Source organism: Girardinichthys multiradiatus, chromosome 10 (assembly GCF_021462225.1).
Source record: "Girardinichthys multiradiatus isolate DD_20200921_A chromosome 10, DD_fGirMul_XY1, whole genome shotgun sequence".
In the NCBI taxonomy this organism is placed as follows: domain Eukaryota; kingdom Metazoa; phylum Chordata; class Actinopteri; order Cyprinodontiformes; family Goodeidae; genus Girardinichthys; species Girardinichthys multiradiatus.
The window spans coordinates 15,199,132-15,212,645 of NC_061803.1; the positions used below are offsets into that span (position 1 = coordinate 15,199,132).

Consider the following 13,514-nt stretch of genomic DNA (forward strand, 5'->3'; position numbering starts at 1 on the left):
TGAAGGTGTTGACAGTAACAATTTAATTTAAGTGTCTGCTTTAGATGTATTGATAAACACCATTAATAAAATACAGAAATGACATTTAAAGTTCATGTCATCCTAAATATGAGACAACAAGCAAAAAGATATTGTGATTAAGAAACAAACCGAAATATACACAGTAATTAAAGACAAAAATAGAATCATAAAAAATGTCTACAACCTAATTATTTTGAGGATCTATTTTAAATGTCTTTATGGATATGCGCTGTTCATTGTAAAATAACCTGGGAGCACTGATCTATGCTCTGCATGAATTGAGAAACTTTACACCATTCCCAGTATCTTTTCAAAAGTAGTTTGAGGCCTATGTACAGTATGACTGAAAATGTGATTTGTTTCAGAGCTTTTTCAACTGTAATATTTATTGAAAATGGAAATTAGTCCATGCTGATTGTGCATAGAAAAATATTACAGAACACATACAAATATTTATGAAACTATTGTGTTTATAGTCATTTTGTTCGTACATTTAAACATAAATGGAAACAAACAAATGAAAGATGCATACATGTATTGTGCAGTATGGTATCATAACCAGATGTCACTTTTTTTAAGTGGTTGATAAAAAAAGGAAAGAAAATAGCATCAGTTACAAGGCCTTCTGCGCGTTTTGTGACCTTGGTAAAAATATTGCAAAGAGCTTCAGAAATCCTTTATTCCAGTAGCACAATCTCATAACCATCTCCAAACTTTAATCTTTAAACTTTCATTCAGAGGGAAACAAATTTTGTGGCAAGAAAAAGTTTTTTTAAAATGATCAGAATAGCCACAATTATTTGTAGTCTTTACCATCCACATATAATAAATGTAACTGAAGTCTTTTCTATTTATACAAAAGTTTTTAATAGTTAAAAGCATCATGGTACTTTTTACTAGTTATTCACAACATTCTTTTAACATGTAAATATGTCAGAGAGGGCAGTTTTGCTTACCGACTCTTCAAGAGGAAAAGACACGTGCCCTGATCTTTTTAAGTCAAGAAATGGCTACAAAAAACAGCTACTGTTCTACAGTCTGCCAAAATTTACAGTCAGATGAATCATTGAAAAGTTAAAGACAACTAGAACTGTTACAACCAAGGCTGGACCATGATCCAAGTTTATCTGGACAACTTGCATATAGTGAGCAGGATGGTAAAGAAGGTTAAAAGAACTCCAAAGCTCAATGTTAGTCAACTGCAGCAAAAAGTGGCATCTTGTCTCCAAGTCTGTATAATTACTATTGGATACAATATACATGTTTGAGAGGCAGGCCAGGGAAAAAGTGTGCTCCGTCCTACCAACAGAAATGTAAAAACTGAGCTTGCTAAAAGTTACTTGAACTTTAACTGGAACCGTGTGTTTTGATCAGATGAGACTAAGTTTGTGTTTGCAGCAACACATGTCAAAACAAAGAATGAACACATAGAAAAGACCCTCATACCAACTATTAATTATGATGAAGGATCTGTGATGCCATGGGCCTGTTTATATTCCAAAGGCTCTTTGGAAAATTGTTAGAATGCTTGGTATCATAAACTCTTTGAAATACCAGAAGAGGTTAAATAAAAATCTGGCCACATCAACACAGAATGTTCTCCAACCTTTGGAAGTAAATGAGAAGAAGCTATAGTGAGAGTGTTGTCCTGTTGGAAAAAGGAGAGTTGTGGGAAGTCTTAACTACAGGTTGCCAGTAGGTGTGGAACTCATAACGTTAGTGCAGCTATGACACTTTGTTTTGAGGCCTTTTATACATGTTTACTCATGGTAGTAGAGCACTGGGGCCGTGGTGAGAAATATCATAAGGTTTTATCATAAGGTAAAACTCCAGAACTTCTGGACTTTAGCTAAGCAAAGCTCCAAATTTCAAAACCGAAAAGGTCTTTAATTTTCTAGACCAAACAATGTCCTGCAAGGTGCTAGATTGAACAAAGATGAAGAATGTTGGCTGCTCCAAAAATATATTTTGGTTAAGTGTTGATGTTGGTAACACTACAGCTGGTACTGAGTTGGCTTTTAGTAAAATCTCAAATACCAAAGCTCTGTTTCTTTTATTCTGTGATTGTGAGGTCTTTTGACACAGTCAAAGTTTCTTGATGTTGATTTTCAGTTTGTGTTGCTGTAACATTTGGCTCTGGCTGGTTGTCTCCCTTATGTTCAACCATTGCTGTTGGAGGGTTCAGACAATTCTCTTTATGACTTTGCTGCAGTGATCGTAAAGATGGCAGTGGGGAACACCTGGGGGAATTTTTTGGAGAAGCCCGAGCAGAAAGCCAAAGCTTCTTCTGCTCCTCCTCATTCTTCTTCAGCTTATACTCCTCAGCGCTGACCAGAGGTACCAGCACTTTATCAGTGTTATTGAACAGGTTGTAATCGATCCTGAAGTGCTTCTTGGTCACTCTGATCATCTCCTGAAAAAGATGACCCCAGAGGATCTCATCTGATGTGTATGATGTCCGGGTCTGATGGAGCATGCCGGTGGAGTCGTCTGTGTAGGTGAACGATACCACCAGTTCAAAGTCTGCCTTTCGGAGATCTTCCAAACTCATATTGTACAGCGGACTTCCAGGTTCAATTCGGTGGAAAATGGTGGTAGGTGTGATCAAGATAATGTCCTTCTGCTGGATGACCACATCTTCATAGGTTACATCGACTAACCCGGTTGTGTGCACTATGGTGCGGAGAATATGAGCACAGCACGTTCCCTCCACCATGTGGTACCTGCGGAAATCCCCAACCCTCCAAGAAAGACATAGATACCCGTCTCGAAGGTTGATGACAGCACGGTTGCTGAAGCTGATGGTCTGTGCCCTCTTTCGGGCCGAGGCCATTTTGGCCACCACAATTCCAATGACAAAAGTGTCAATGAAGCAGCTGATGACATCTTGTATGGTAACAATGATGATGGCAGTCATGCAGTTCTCAGACATTCCTCTAAAGCCGTAACCAATGGTGGTCTGGGTTTCCAGAGAAAAGAGGAAACTGGCTGTGAAGCTGCGCACCTCAAATACACAGGGGTCATTATTGTGGTCTCTGAGATCTCCGTGAGCCAAAGCAATGACAAAATAAAGGACTCCAAAGACAAGCCAGGAAAGGATGTAAGATGATGCAAAAATCAGGAACATCACCCTCCACCTGATCTCAACTAAGGTGGTAAAGATGTCATTGACAAACAGCAGCCATTCTTCTGGAACGTGGCGAAACACCACTTTACAGCTGCCCTCTTTACGTAAGTAGCGTTGTTTCTTCGGGTGAGGTCTATTTTCAGTCTTCACACTTATTTCTTCAAAGGGGCTTACTGATAGATATTTAGGCATCTTTCAGGGTCTGTGGAGAATACAAAGAAGGATGTGAATTTATTTGACTGAAACATCTAATATTGTATGGTAAGTTGATTTATATAGCACTATTCATCCACAAGGTTATTCAAAGTGCTTTACCGCACACCACAGGAAGGAAAATAACTAAGAATGAACATAATAGCATTGCATAAGAGAAAAGATTTTTAAAAACAGTTATTAAAGGCATAAAAGAAATAAAGGTTTCAAAAAGTTTATTAGTCAGAGTCTTTGGACAACAATCTTTTTATTCCTATTTTAAAGGAATCAACAATTACAATCACATCTTAGGTTTTTTCAAAGCTAAGGGGTATAGAATCTAAATGCTGCCTCACCTGTACACTAGAAATGCTTTGAGTATGTATATGTTGCATTCTTCTACAGGTCTGGTGATAAGTTTCCATCCACCCAAAATGGCCATTATCCGCATAGGGTCTAAATTATACATATAGGTTTTTAGGTATAGGTAAATACACACAGACTGCTGTTTTCAAGCCTATGTTTCTGATAATTGTGATGATTTGTCGCTTACAGCTAATGAAAACACAACGTTTAAGATTAGAATTACATCAGACCGATAAAAAAATAATAACACAGGAATGTGAGCTAAATGAAAAGTTTGTTTAATGCCTGCTTAAAGGTTATTTTCAACAGGTACTTTTACTCTGACAAACAAACCTCTTCAGAATGCAAATTGTAACTTATTAAATATGACTGAAGAAACTCCTCCCTCGCCCACCACTGTTGCCCTTGGTTGGGTGGGTGGCTGTTTATCTCAAGCTTGAGTACTCTCCCAGATGCCTGGGACCTTTAGGGTCCTTCACAGTATTTTGTATTGTTCCTAAGTGCTCTAAGCGATGTTTCTCTAAATATCTGTTGGAGCCACTTCCTTCACTTCCTTTTGTGTCTATGGCTTGGGATGGCGTCATCAATCACAACAGTTGTCCTCTGCTGCTTATCAATGATCACAATGTCTGGTTGGTTGGCCATTACCATTTTGTTGGTTTGTATCTGTCCCGTGGGATTTTAGCTCAATTATTTTCCACCAACTTGCAAGGGTATTTCCATTTTGAGCTAGTGGTCTCCAATTTATATCTCACTCATACAGGGGTTGGACAATAAAACTGAAAAACCTGTCATTTTAGTGTGGGAGGTGTCATGGCTAAATTGGACCAACCTGGTAGCCAGTCTTCATTGATTGTACATTGCACCCGTAAGAGCAGAGTGTGAAGGTTCAATTAGCAGGGTAATGCACACCACATTATGGGTGACATACCAGAGTTCAAAAGAGGACAAATTGTTGGTGCACGTCTTGCTGGCACATCTGTGACCAAGACAGCAAGTCTTTGTGATGTTTCAAGAGCCACGGTATCCAGGGTAATGTCAGCATACCACCAAGAAGGACGAACCACATCCAACAGGATTAACTGTGGACACAAGAGGAAGCTTTCTGAAAGGGATGTTCGGGTGCTAACCCGGATTGTATCCAAAAAATATAAAACCACGGCTGCCTATATCACGACAGAATTAAATGTGCACCTCAACTCTTCTGTTTCCACCAGAACTGTCCGTCAGGAGCTCCACAGGGTCACTATACGCGGCTGGGCTGCTATAGCCAAACCTTTGGTCACTCATGCCAATGCCAAACGTCGGTTTCAATGGTGCAAGGAGCGCAAATCTTGGGGTGTGGACAATGCGAAACATGTATTGGTCTCTGATGAGTCCACCTTTACTGTTTTCCCCACATCCGGGAGAGTTACGGTGTGGAGAAGCCCTAAAGAAGCGTACCACCCAGACTGTTGCATGCCCAGAGTGAAGCATGGGGATGGATAAGTGATGGTTTGGGCTACCACATCATGGCATTCCCTTGGTCCAATACTTGTGCTAGATGGGCGCATCACTGACAAGGACTACCGAACCATTCTTGAGGACCATGTGCATCCAATGGTTCAAACATTGTATCCTGAAGGCGGTGCCGTGTATCAGGATGACAATGCACCAATACACACAGGAAAAAGTCAGGGAGCGAGTCAGGAAACGTTCCTGCAAGAAACTATCCTGCAAGAAGAATGGCTTAAAATCCCTCTGACCACTGTGCAGGACTTTTATATGTCACTCCCAAGATGAATTGACGCTGTAATGGCCGCAAAAGGAGGCCCTACACCATACTAATAAATTATTGTGGTCTAAAACCAGGTGTTTCAGTTTCATTGTCCAACCCCTGTATGTTTCAGTACACTATATTGGCTACTTGGATATAGCATTCAATGTATTCCTTTACTACCAGTATCTTACACCCTACTGTGAGATGCTCGAATTGTTTCTGGGGCCTCTTTGCATAACCTTCACCGTAGATCTTGGCCCCTATTGCTCTGGTGCTCAAGCCCTACTAAAAGACCCGCTATCTGTCGGTGATAGATCCCAAGGGTTTTTTTCTCCAATGAGGGTTCCTCCAGCATCTTTTTTCCAGTTTCCATTGTCTGAGACATTCACTGATCTCTTAATTTCTTGGGGTCATCTTTCTTGGCATTATTGGAACTTGGATGTTTCATCTTTGATAGTGATTCTGATGCTCACTATTCCTCTGCCTCCTTCTTTGCACTTAGTGTGTCGTCTGTGGATACTGGATTTCAGGTGGAATCCACCACACATGGTGAGAGTGGCTTGGTTAAAATCTGTGGCCTGAATTTCCTCATTGGGCCAACCGATTATCTCAGCAAGTTATCTGATTACTGGCAAACTATAGCTGTTGATTGCCCAAAGTTTGTGGGAAGTGCCATTTCCACCATGGGGATTGCCTTCTTTCTCTTTGTCACCAGCCAGCCACACCTTTCAAGCCCAATTGATATGCCAGTGTCCCTGCTGTATATCCTGATTCTTAAAAGCCTCACTGTAACCCAATAAACATGTTGTCATTGTTATCAAACAGCTCAATCTTTGCCTTGTCTGAACATAAAATATTTCCCCAGATCGCATCTAGTTGGGCACCCACAAATTTCAATTGAGCTTAATTTCTTTCTGTCTTTCTTGGTACCTTCTCAGTCCATCAAGATATTACCAGACTCCACTTTGAACATTAACACTGGCCCAACCTGCAAAGAATTTTGGGCCAGATGGTTGAAATTTGGACTCTATTAGACATTCCTGTGCAATGACAATCCCAAACCCACACAAAAACTGTTTTGTAATGTGTAAAGAAGGCTAACCTTGGGCTTCTAGAATACAAAATATTTAGGGATTATGCTTTAAACTACATACCAGGAAACCAGTCAGTATCCAGTTACCCCTAACAATTTCGCTAGGACAAGTGGTTTAAACGGTAGCTTAAACATCCAGGTGTTCAAATTTGGTGGCTACAAAACATGCAAGAAGTAAGAGATGCAAGGTCGAGGTACATGTTGCTGAGGAACATTTATTCAAGGTCGAGGTACATGTTGCTGAGGAACATTTATTCAAGTGGAGAGTGTGATCTTTTCTGCAATCATCTGCTGAGGTAGGAGCATCAGAGCCAGGGACTTAAAAAAGCTCAACAAGCTTATAAAGAAGGCTGGTTCTGTTCTGGGGACTCTTCTGGAACCTCTGGAGATCATTGTGCAAAGAAGGATTCTTCATAAAATGAAAAACATTATGAAGAACCCATCCTCTTCATGAGACTGAGTATCTTTAGTCAGAGGCTTCTTTAGATCTGCTGAAAGACAGACTGCTACAGGAGATCCTTCCTGCCCACAGCCATCAGCATCTACAACAGGTATTTGAAGAAACCGGCATTATATGAGCTACAACAACATTTAATTCCCCTTTGGGATGAATAAAGCATTTTTTATTTTGAATTGAAAGGAACTGAAATGAATTGAATTGAATAGTTATTTTTCAGGATAAATGTAGATGTGTGTATAAGTTTGACGCTGTCAGGATCAGAGAAAATCCACAATTTAATCTATTAAATTTGATTTAAATTTTAATGCAGAATAATCCTTTCACTGTGGATGAAGTATCAGTCAGCAGAAACTGCTAAAGATTAATTACATTAAAGCCCGTGATGAGTGGATATAATGTCTCACATGTACTGCAGTGTATTATTTTGGTAAACAGCTATCAAAGCATTTTGAAAATGTTTGCCCATTTTCCTGAGTTTGGACTTGTACAGTAAGTTACTAAAGTTTCATGCAACAGATAAGAAAATGTGGTCATAGAGTAGCAGAAAAGATCCAATAATTGCATTATTAAATTACATCCATTTCTGAAATAACACTGTGATAAAAAGTGTATGAATGGAAAAATCATTAGTTATTAGTCAGTCATTAGTTTGTTTATTTGCGTCACTGCAAGTTGTATTTTAGTGGTCTGTGTGATGTTTAATGCATCAAATATACACAAACTTTAAAGATAATGTGCCTTTTGCAGTTTTATTAACCAACATGAGGTAATCATGAATAGAAGATATAAATAAGTCTCTCAACAGATTAAAATGTCTGTTTTGACTTACAAAAGTGTGGGTAACAGTTTAACTCACCCCAAACCTTGTCTGAGGTAAAGTCTCTGTAATACGGGTCACGAGAGCAGAAGTAGATCAAGATTAAATCTAAGTTTTGTCCCAACTTTATTAGTCGTCTCCACCTGAAAACTACCATCTTTAGTTTAATCTGCATAATTAATGCTAAATGTTTGCTTCAATACCATTTTATACACTCTCTGTGTTGTTAAAGGAAAAATACTTCCACAAATATAAATGCATTTTAATAACACAAATGCTGTAGGGTAAAATAAAGTGTGTTGTTTTTCCACTGAGCGTGTTTGTTCTAAATAATTCTTGTATATTGTAAGGTTATTTGATAAAAACATGGACAAGTCCAAAAGTTTTATTTCAAATCAAACATAACATCTTTAAAACTTAAAAAAATGAACGCAGTTTTGTTGATAAGAAAAACATCTGACAGGGATAATTTGTTTTTCTCAAAAGTCATCCACATGTTTTGCTGTCATGGTTTTTTTCCCCCCTTACTGCTTTTATTTTCAAGACAGCGATCTGGAAATGCTTACGTGAGTAGTTCTCCTTTTCCTTCCTGGTTGTACATTAATAGGTTTGATCCTAATGGGGCAGATGCCTGGAGATGACAAACTCATCATAACAGTTCGTGTTTGGGTTGCTGCTCATTTCTTTGTCAAAGAAAAATAATCGAATAACATGACAGATGATGCGTTTAATGTCTGTGTTGTTAAATTTTGTGAACGAACAAAAGTGGATTCAGAAAAAAAACTGATATTTGAAAAGTTAATTTAAATAAAAGAAGATAGAGGGAATTACATTTACACAATCATTTGACTGATGAATGACATTCATAAATAATTAAATAAAATGTTTGTTTTGGGCTGCACAGTGACATGACTGGTTGTCTTGGAACAAGAAGACCCTGGGCTCCATAGACAATCAATGGATGGATGTTAAAGTCACAGTAAAATAAATAAATAAACAAATAAATCAGATTAAATGACTCTGATTAAAAAAACATTGGATGTCTCTTGTAAATGTAAAGTAAATAAATATGTTTGATTGCATAAAAATGTGATAGATTGTTTATAAATGAATAAAACCGTGGATGACATTTGTGAAAGTAAAATAAATAAATATTTATATACATAGAATAAAACTCTTAACATAATTCTCACATGCAAAGGTATGGTACAAGCTGAATCATATGTAATATCAAGATAAGATCCTTTAACACGTGACAACTCTGAGTCCCCACTGTTAGGGCCATTTCTTTACAAATATCACAATTTAAAAGGAAAGAAACAGGCCTCCCAAGGTTTATTTAACAGAAGCATTTTAATAACTATTTAGGTTTTCTGCACCAAATTAAAAACCTTTTTGCAGTTAACTTCTTTAAAACTTACTTCTTATATGCAGAAATGTTATTGTGAAAGATGTGAATGCAAACCACATGCAGCAAATTGTCAAACAAATCCAAAATGTCTCAACATGGCATCTTTTGTAATCTTTTGTTCCATCTTCTGTTGATTGGCACAGAAGGGATGTTGACATGTTTCTGAAATTCACAGCTTATGGTTCTGATCTTTTCAGATTTCCATCTAGAAGCCATGACAGACAACATTTATGTCACTGTTCTTGTCTCCCTTTCTACTCTGTGAATCATTATTCAGCAGGTGGGATCTAGTTTTATCACTAAAATGAGCCAGTTCATCGCAGTTTACTGCAGGTAATCTAAATGTTTTCTTTCTATTTGTTTAGTGTGTGATGGTATTGTGGAGAGCTGCAGAATAGAAGGAAGCACACTTCCAGGAAACACTGTGTTTGCACAAATGTCATTTCATTTTTCTTTCTCTGATCTTTTCTGCATGGTTACATGTTTGTGTAGGCTAATCTTTCCTGATGAAACATTAGCCTTTTTGTTTTACTACAACAAGTATTGTTAGGAAACAGAAGTTGTTTCATTCCTTACTAACTGCAGTAACCTACACAAATGTTTGTTTGTCATACTAAATCAGAATCTGACCTGAGAGCACTGATAAAGGGAAGTTCTGTCCTGGTAAAAAAAAACTAAAAAACTATTTTAGGTATATTTTCTTGCCAAAGGTAAGCACATCCAAAACTTTTACATGTTTTACATGGGACTAAACATGAAGAAATAAAGCTCATTTTGTGGAACATCATGTTCTGTCTATGAAGTATGTGTATCTGTGGCCTGTTTTGTTCTGTACATCACTTGTGCATTGGGATGAAGGGCATCATCACTTCATCATCGTCATCGTCTGTTTTTTTTTTATACATCTTTTATCAAGGGATGAAAGACATGTGTATAAGCTGTATACAGAGTGCCATGGTAACCAAAAGAGGTCAAATAAAAAATAGCTGAATCAATCAGAAAATAGGGCAGACAGGCCAGAAATGTCAGCCACTATAAGCTTTTAGCATGCTGGGGTGAGTGAATCTTCATCAGTGCAGACAGGACATTTCCATAATGTAGCTCAAGATTAAAGAACACTATTATTCGGTCTTTGCTGTAATATTGACAAAGTGCTTGCATGAACGTTTTACCTGTGATGCATGCATAGCATGTATGGCATCTCTAAGATGACCATGACACCAAACTTTTTTAATATGTTCAGAAATCCCTGGCAGTTTGAAACAAGATACATGAGCTACATTATCAGATGTGTAGAAAGGCAATGCTGGAGTGTTATTTACCTAAACCTAAGTATCTTTTGTATATCAAGGAAATGCAAGTCAGATGAAATGGGTACAGCTGTATAAAGTGCATAGTGATGGCATTTGTTGTAAATTGGCACTTTACTAAATTAACAAAAATTCATACTGTTAGTACATCTCAATTTCCATATAATAAACATAAAATGAAATTAATGAATAGGAGCTAAGTTATTTTATAACAGAATAAAGGCAGAAAAGCTAAAATTTGGTTGCGAATTACTTCAGATATGAGATAACTGAGACTACATCTACCATTAATATGGCATTTGTTGCATAATATGGTAATTTTGACCATATTGGTGGTTGAATGTGAAGCTTCAGTCCATAAAAACACTGAAGCCTATGTGTTTCTGATTAGTTCAAAATAACAAAGAGGAATGTGCACCGAATGTACCATGCAGAACAGTGACCTGTGAGAGCCGTCTGCTTCCCAATAATCAGAACATTTTGAACAAAGACAGGTTTTATATCACATGACTGAACTGTTGTCACCACATCCACTGATGTATTTACAGAGATCAAGACATACAGCTAGCCTCTGTTTGTACTAAATACCACAGAGGACAAGCGCTTACAACAAAAACACTTCCTGACCCTAGGTATAAAGTTTCCGCTGTACTCCAAAGTGGAGCTGCTTTCATTTGTGGGTGCTGTTTCTTTGTTTTTCACTGCAACACTCTTTCAACATCTCCTTTTGTCTCCTGAAGTTAGAATGAAGGTCTTGCATCCACAGCTGACTAAGAATGAAGAGATGAACTCTGGAAAGAACTTGAACAATTTGTCTTGTTTCCTCTGATGCTCGGGGCACTTACAACCCTATTACATGCTCACTTACTGCAAATGACATCGTGCTACCCACATGTGGTTCACTGGAAAAGAACTGAGTACACAAGCGGCAGGTAGGAGCTTTGCCTGAGGCTCTCTGCCACCTTCGATGATCTTCAGAACCTCAACACCAATGTGCCACTTTACCTAAAACTTTGCCAGCAGATGAACTACAGTCTGGGAGGAAACACCTCACTATCTAAAGATGTTTCAGGATTGTTGATTGTACATTGAATGTCCAGTGGCAGAGGTCTTTAAATAAGGTTTAAAGGTCAGCAGACTGGAGTGTTTTGATTATGTTTTGGCAGCATGTTCCTGGGAGTTAATGGTTTATCCAAGCTTCAAAGTACCAAGTGAACCTAATCCCACTGCATTGTTTTGCGCCATCAGAGCATCTCAGCTGTGATTATACAGATGCAGGAATTAACCTTTTTAATGTGTTTGGAGCTCATTTACATTGCACTGCAAATCTATTCCATAAAATTGTATTTTTATTTCCTTTTTCATTTTACACCAGAAGACACTGTTTAGAACATCAAAAGACTCATGTTTAGGCGACAGTCATGCTATCCTTTCAGCTGCATTTCCTCACATATCCACAGGTTCAGGACTCTGAAGGACTTTTCTTAAATCAAATTCCAATGCAAAAATCCAAGCAAATTATAAAGACCAAATCTGCAGATAGATATTTTTTAAGAAATGCATCTTGAAGCTAATATAACCTTTTTCTAAGATAAGATCAGATTTCTCAGTGAAATATGATTACATGAGCTTTACTTATCACCTTGAACATATTTTGTTTTGTTTTGTGTTGCTGCTGGTAATACAGAAGCTCAGATTACTGATTGTTCTACTCACTTGTTGTGCCTGATTTTTTTCACCCCAATGACCGCATTCAAACTAGTTACATCTAGTATTTAGTATTTATGGGCATTTTTTTATTCTAACACAATATGTAAACCTGTTGATATCAGATTTTATACTCTCTCTATCCCTCTGGTGCTTTTTTTCTTACATACAAAAATGCAAAATGGCCTCAAAGACAACAGATTTTCTGCATCGCTTCTTACCTTGTTGCACAGAGAAATGCTGAGCCAGTTGAAGGAATTTGTGTTGCTGGTTCTAGAGGTTCTCCAAGCAGTCACCTGCAGGAATGGGCCGTCCCACACGTCACAGCAATAACTAAACATTAACACCTCCCTTCAGCATCACATGGTGTCTGTCAGGCAGGTGTCAGTCAGTGTGCATGAGGGTAAATGTCAGCCTGCAGGAGTGTGTGTTGTGGGTCTGTGTACATGCAGGCTCATCCTATCAAAAGACCATTGTTATGTGGCATGTTTATGACCTTTTATCTATTCGGGATGGCCATAATACCAATTAATGCACATAACATTGATATATGAGGTTTACTTGACTAAATACGACATTTTGTCCAGATATTAGTTTAGGACTACTGGTTGATTGGCAGTACAGTCTATATTACATAAACTTAATTTGAATAGCATCACATATAGGTATGTTTTCTCATTGTAAAAGTAAACAGAATATTCAAATAATGCATGAGTTATACGTGTTTTGTCCGACCTTTCTGTTTAAGCACCTCCATTTTCAGCTCACAAACTGATGATCACTGCCCTGCCTTTTGTGCCTTTTCATTTAGAGTAATCCCTTATTCCCTGTCTAAAACTCCTTAGAGAGGTCAATGCACATATCTGCCCGCTCATCTTTAAACTTCTGTGGAACAAAACCTTGCCTATTGTCCAAAACATAAAGCCTCACTGCTGTTTCTAACCTGGAAATCTGTCACTGTTTGTCACTGGTGGAAAAGACTCCGTCCGACTTATTGTAATAACAGCAGCGGCATTTTCTCACGGAGCCACAGGTGATTTGGGACGATTGAAACAGGAGACGGAAAAGATCTTGAGGTAGTTTCTGGTCCACGTGCAAGAAGATGGCGACACACAGAAGCTTGTGCACAAGCTGTTTGGGAACAATTGCGTTTATTCATCCTTGTGATCCCTACATAAAGATTGTCTCAACATGGGTAACAGCAAAAATGTTCACAAAGTATTTTCTCTACACCATCATTCATGTTTTTAG

General features: G+C 38.0%; 1 protein-coding gene across 1 annotated transcript; it reads right to left on the minus strand.

Annotated features, from left to right (window-relative positions):
* Positions 1-12,832, minus strand: kcnj16 (potassium inwardly rectifying channel subfamily J member 16). Its single transcript, XM_047376531.1, has 2 exons — positions 12,485-12,832; positions 1-3,350 (listed from the first exon to the last, which is right to left on the minus strand). Exon 2 carries the CDS (start codon positions 3,338-3,340, stop codon positions 2,075-2,077), a length of 1,266 nt encoding a protein of 421 aa, XP_047232487.1. The 5' UTR covers positions 3,341-3,350; positions 12,485-12,832; the 3' UTR covers positions 1-2,074.
* Positions 12,833-13,514: the final 682 nt, after the last annotated feature.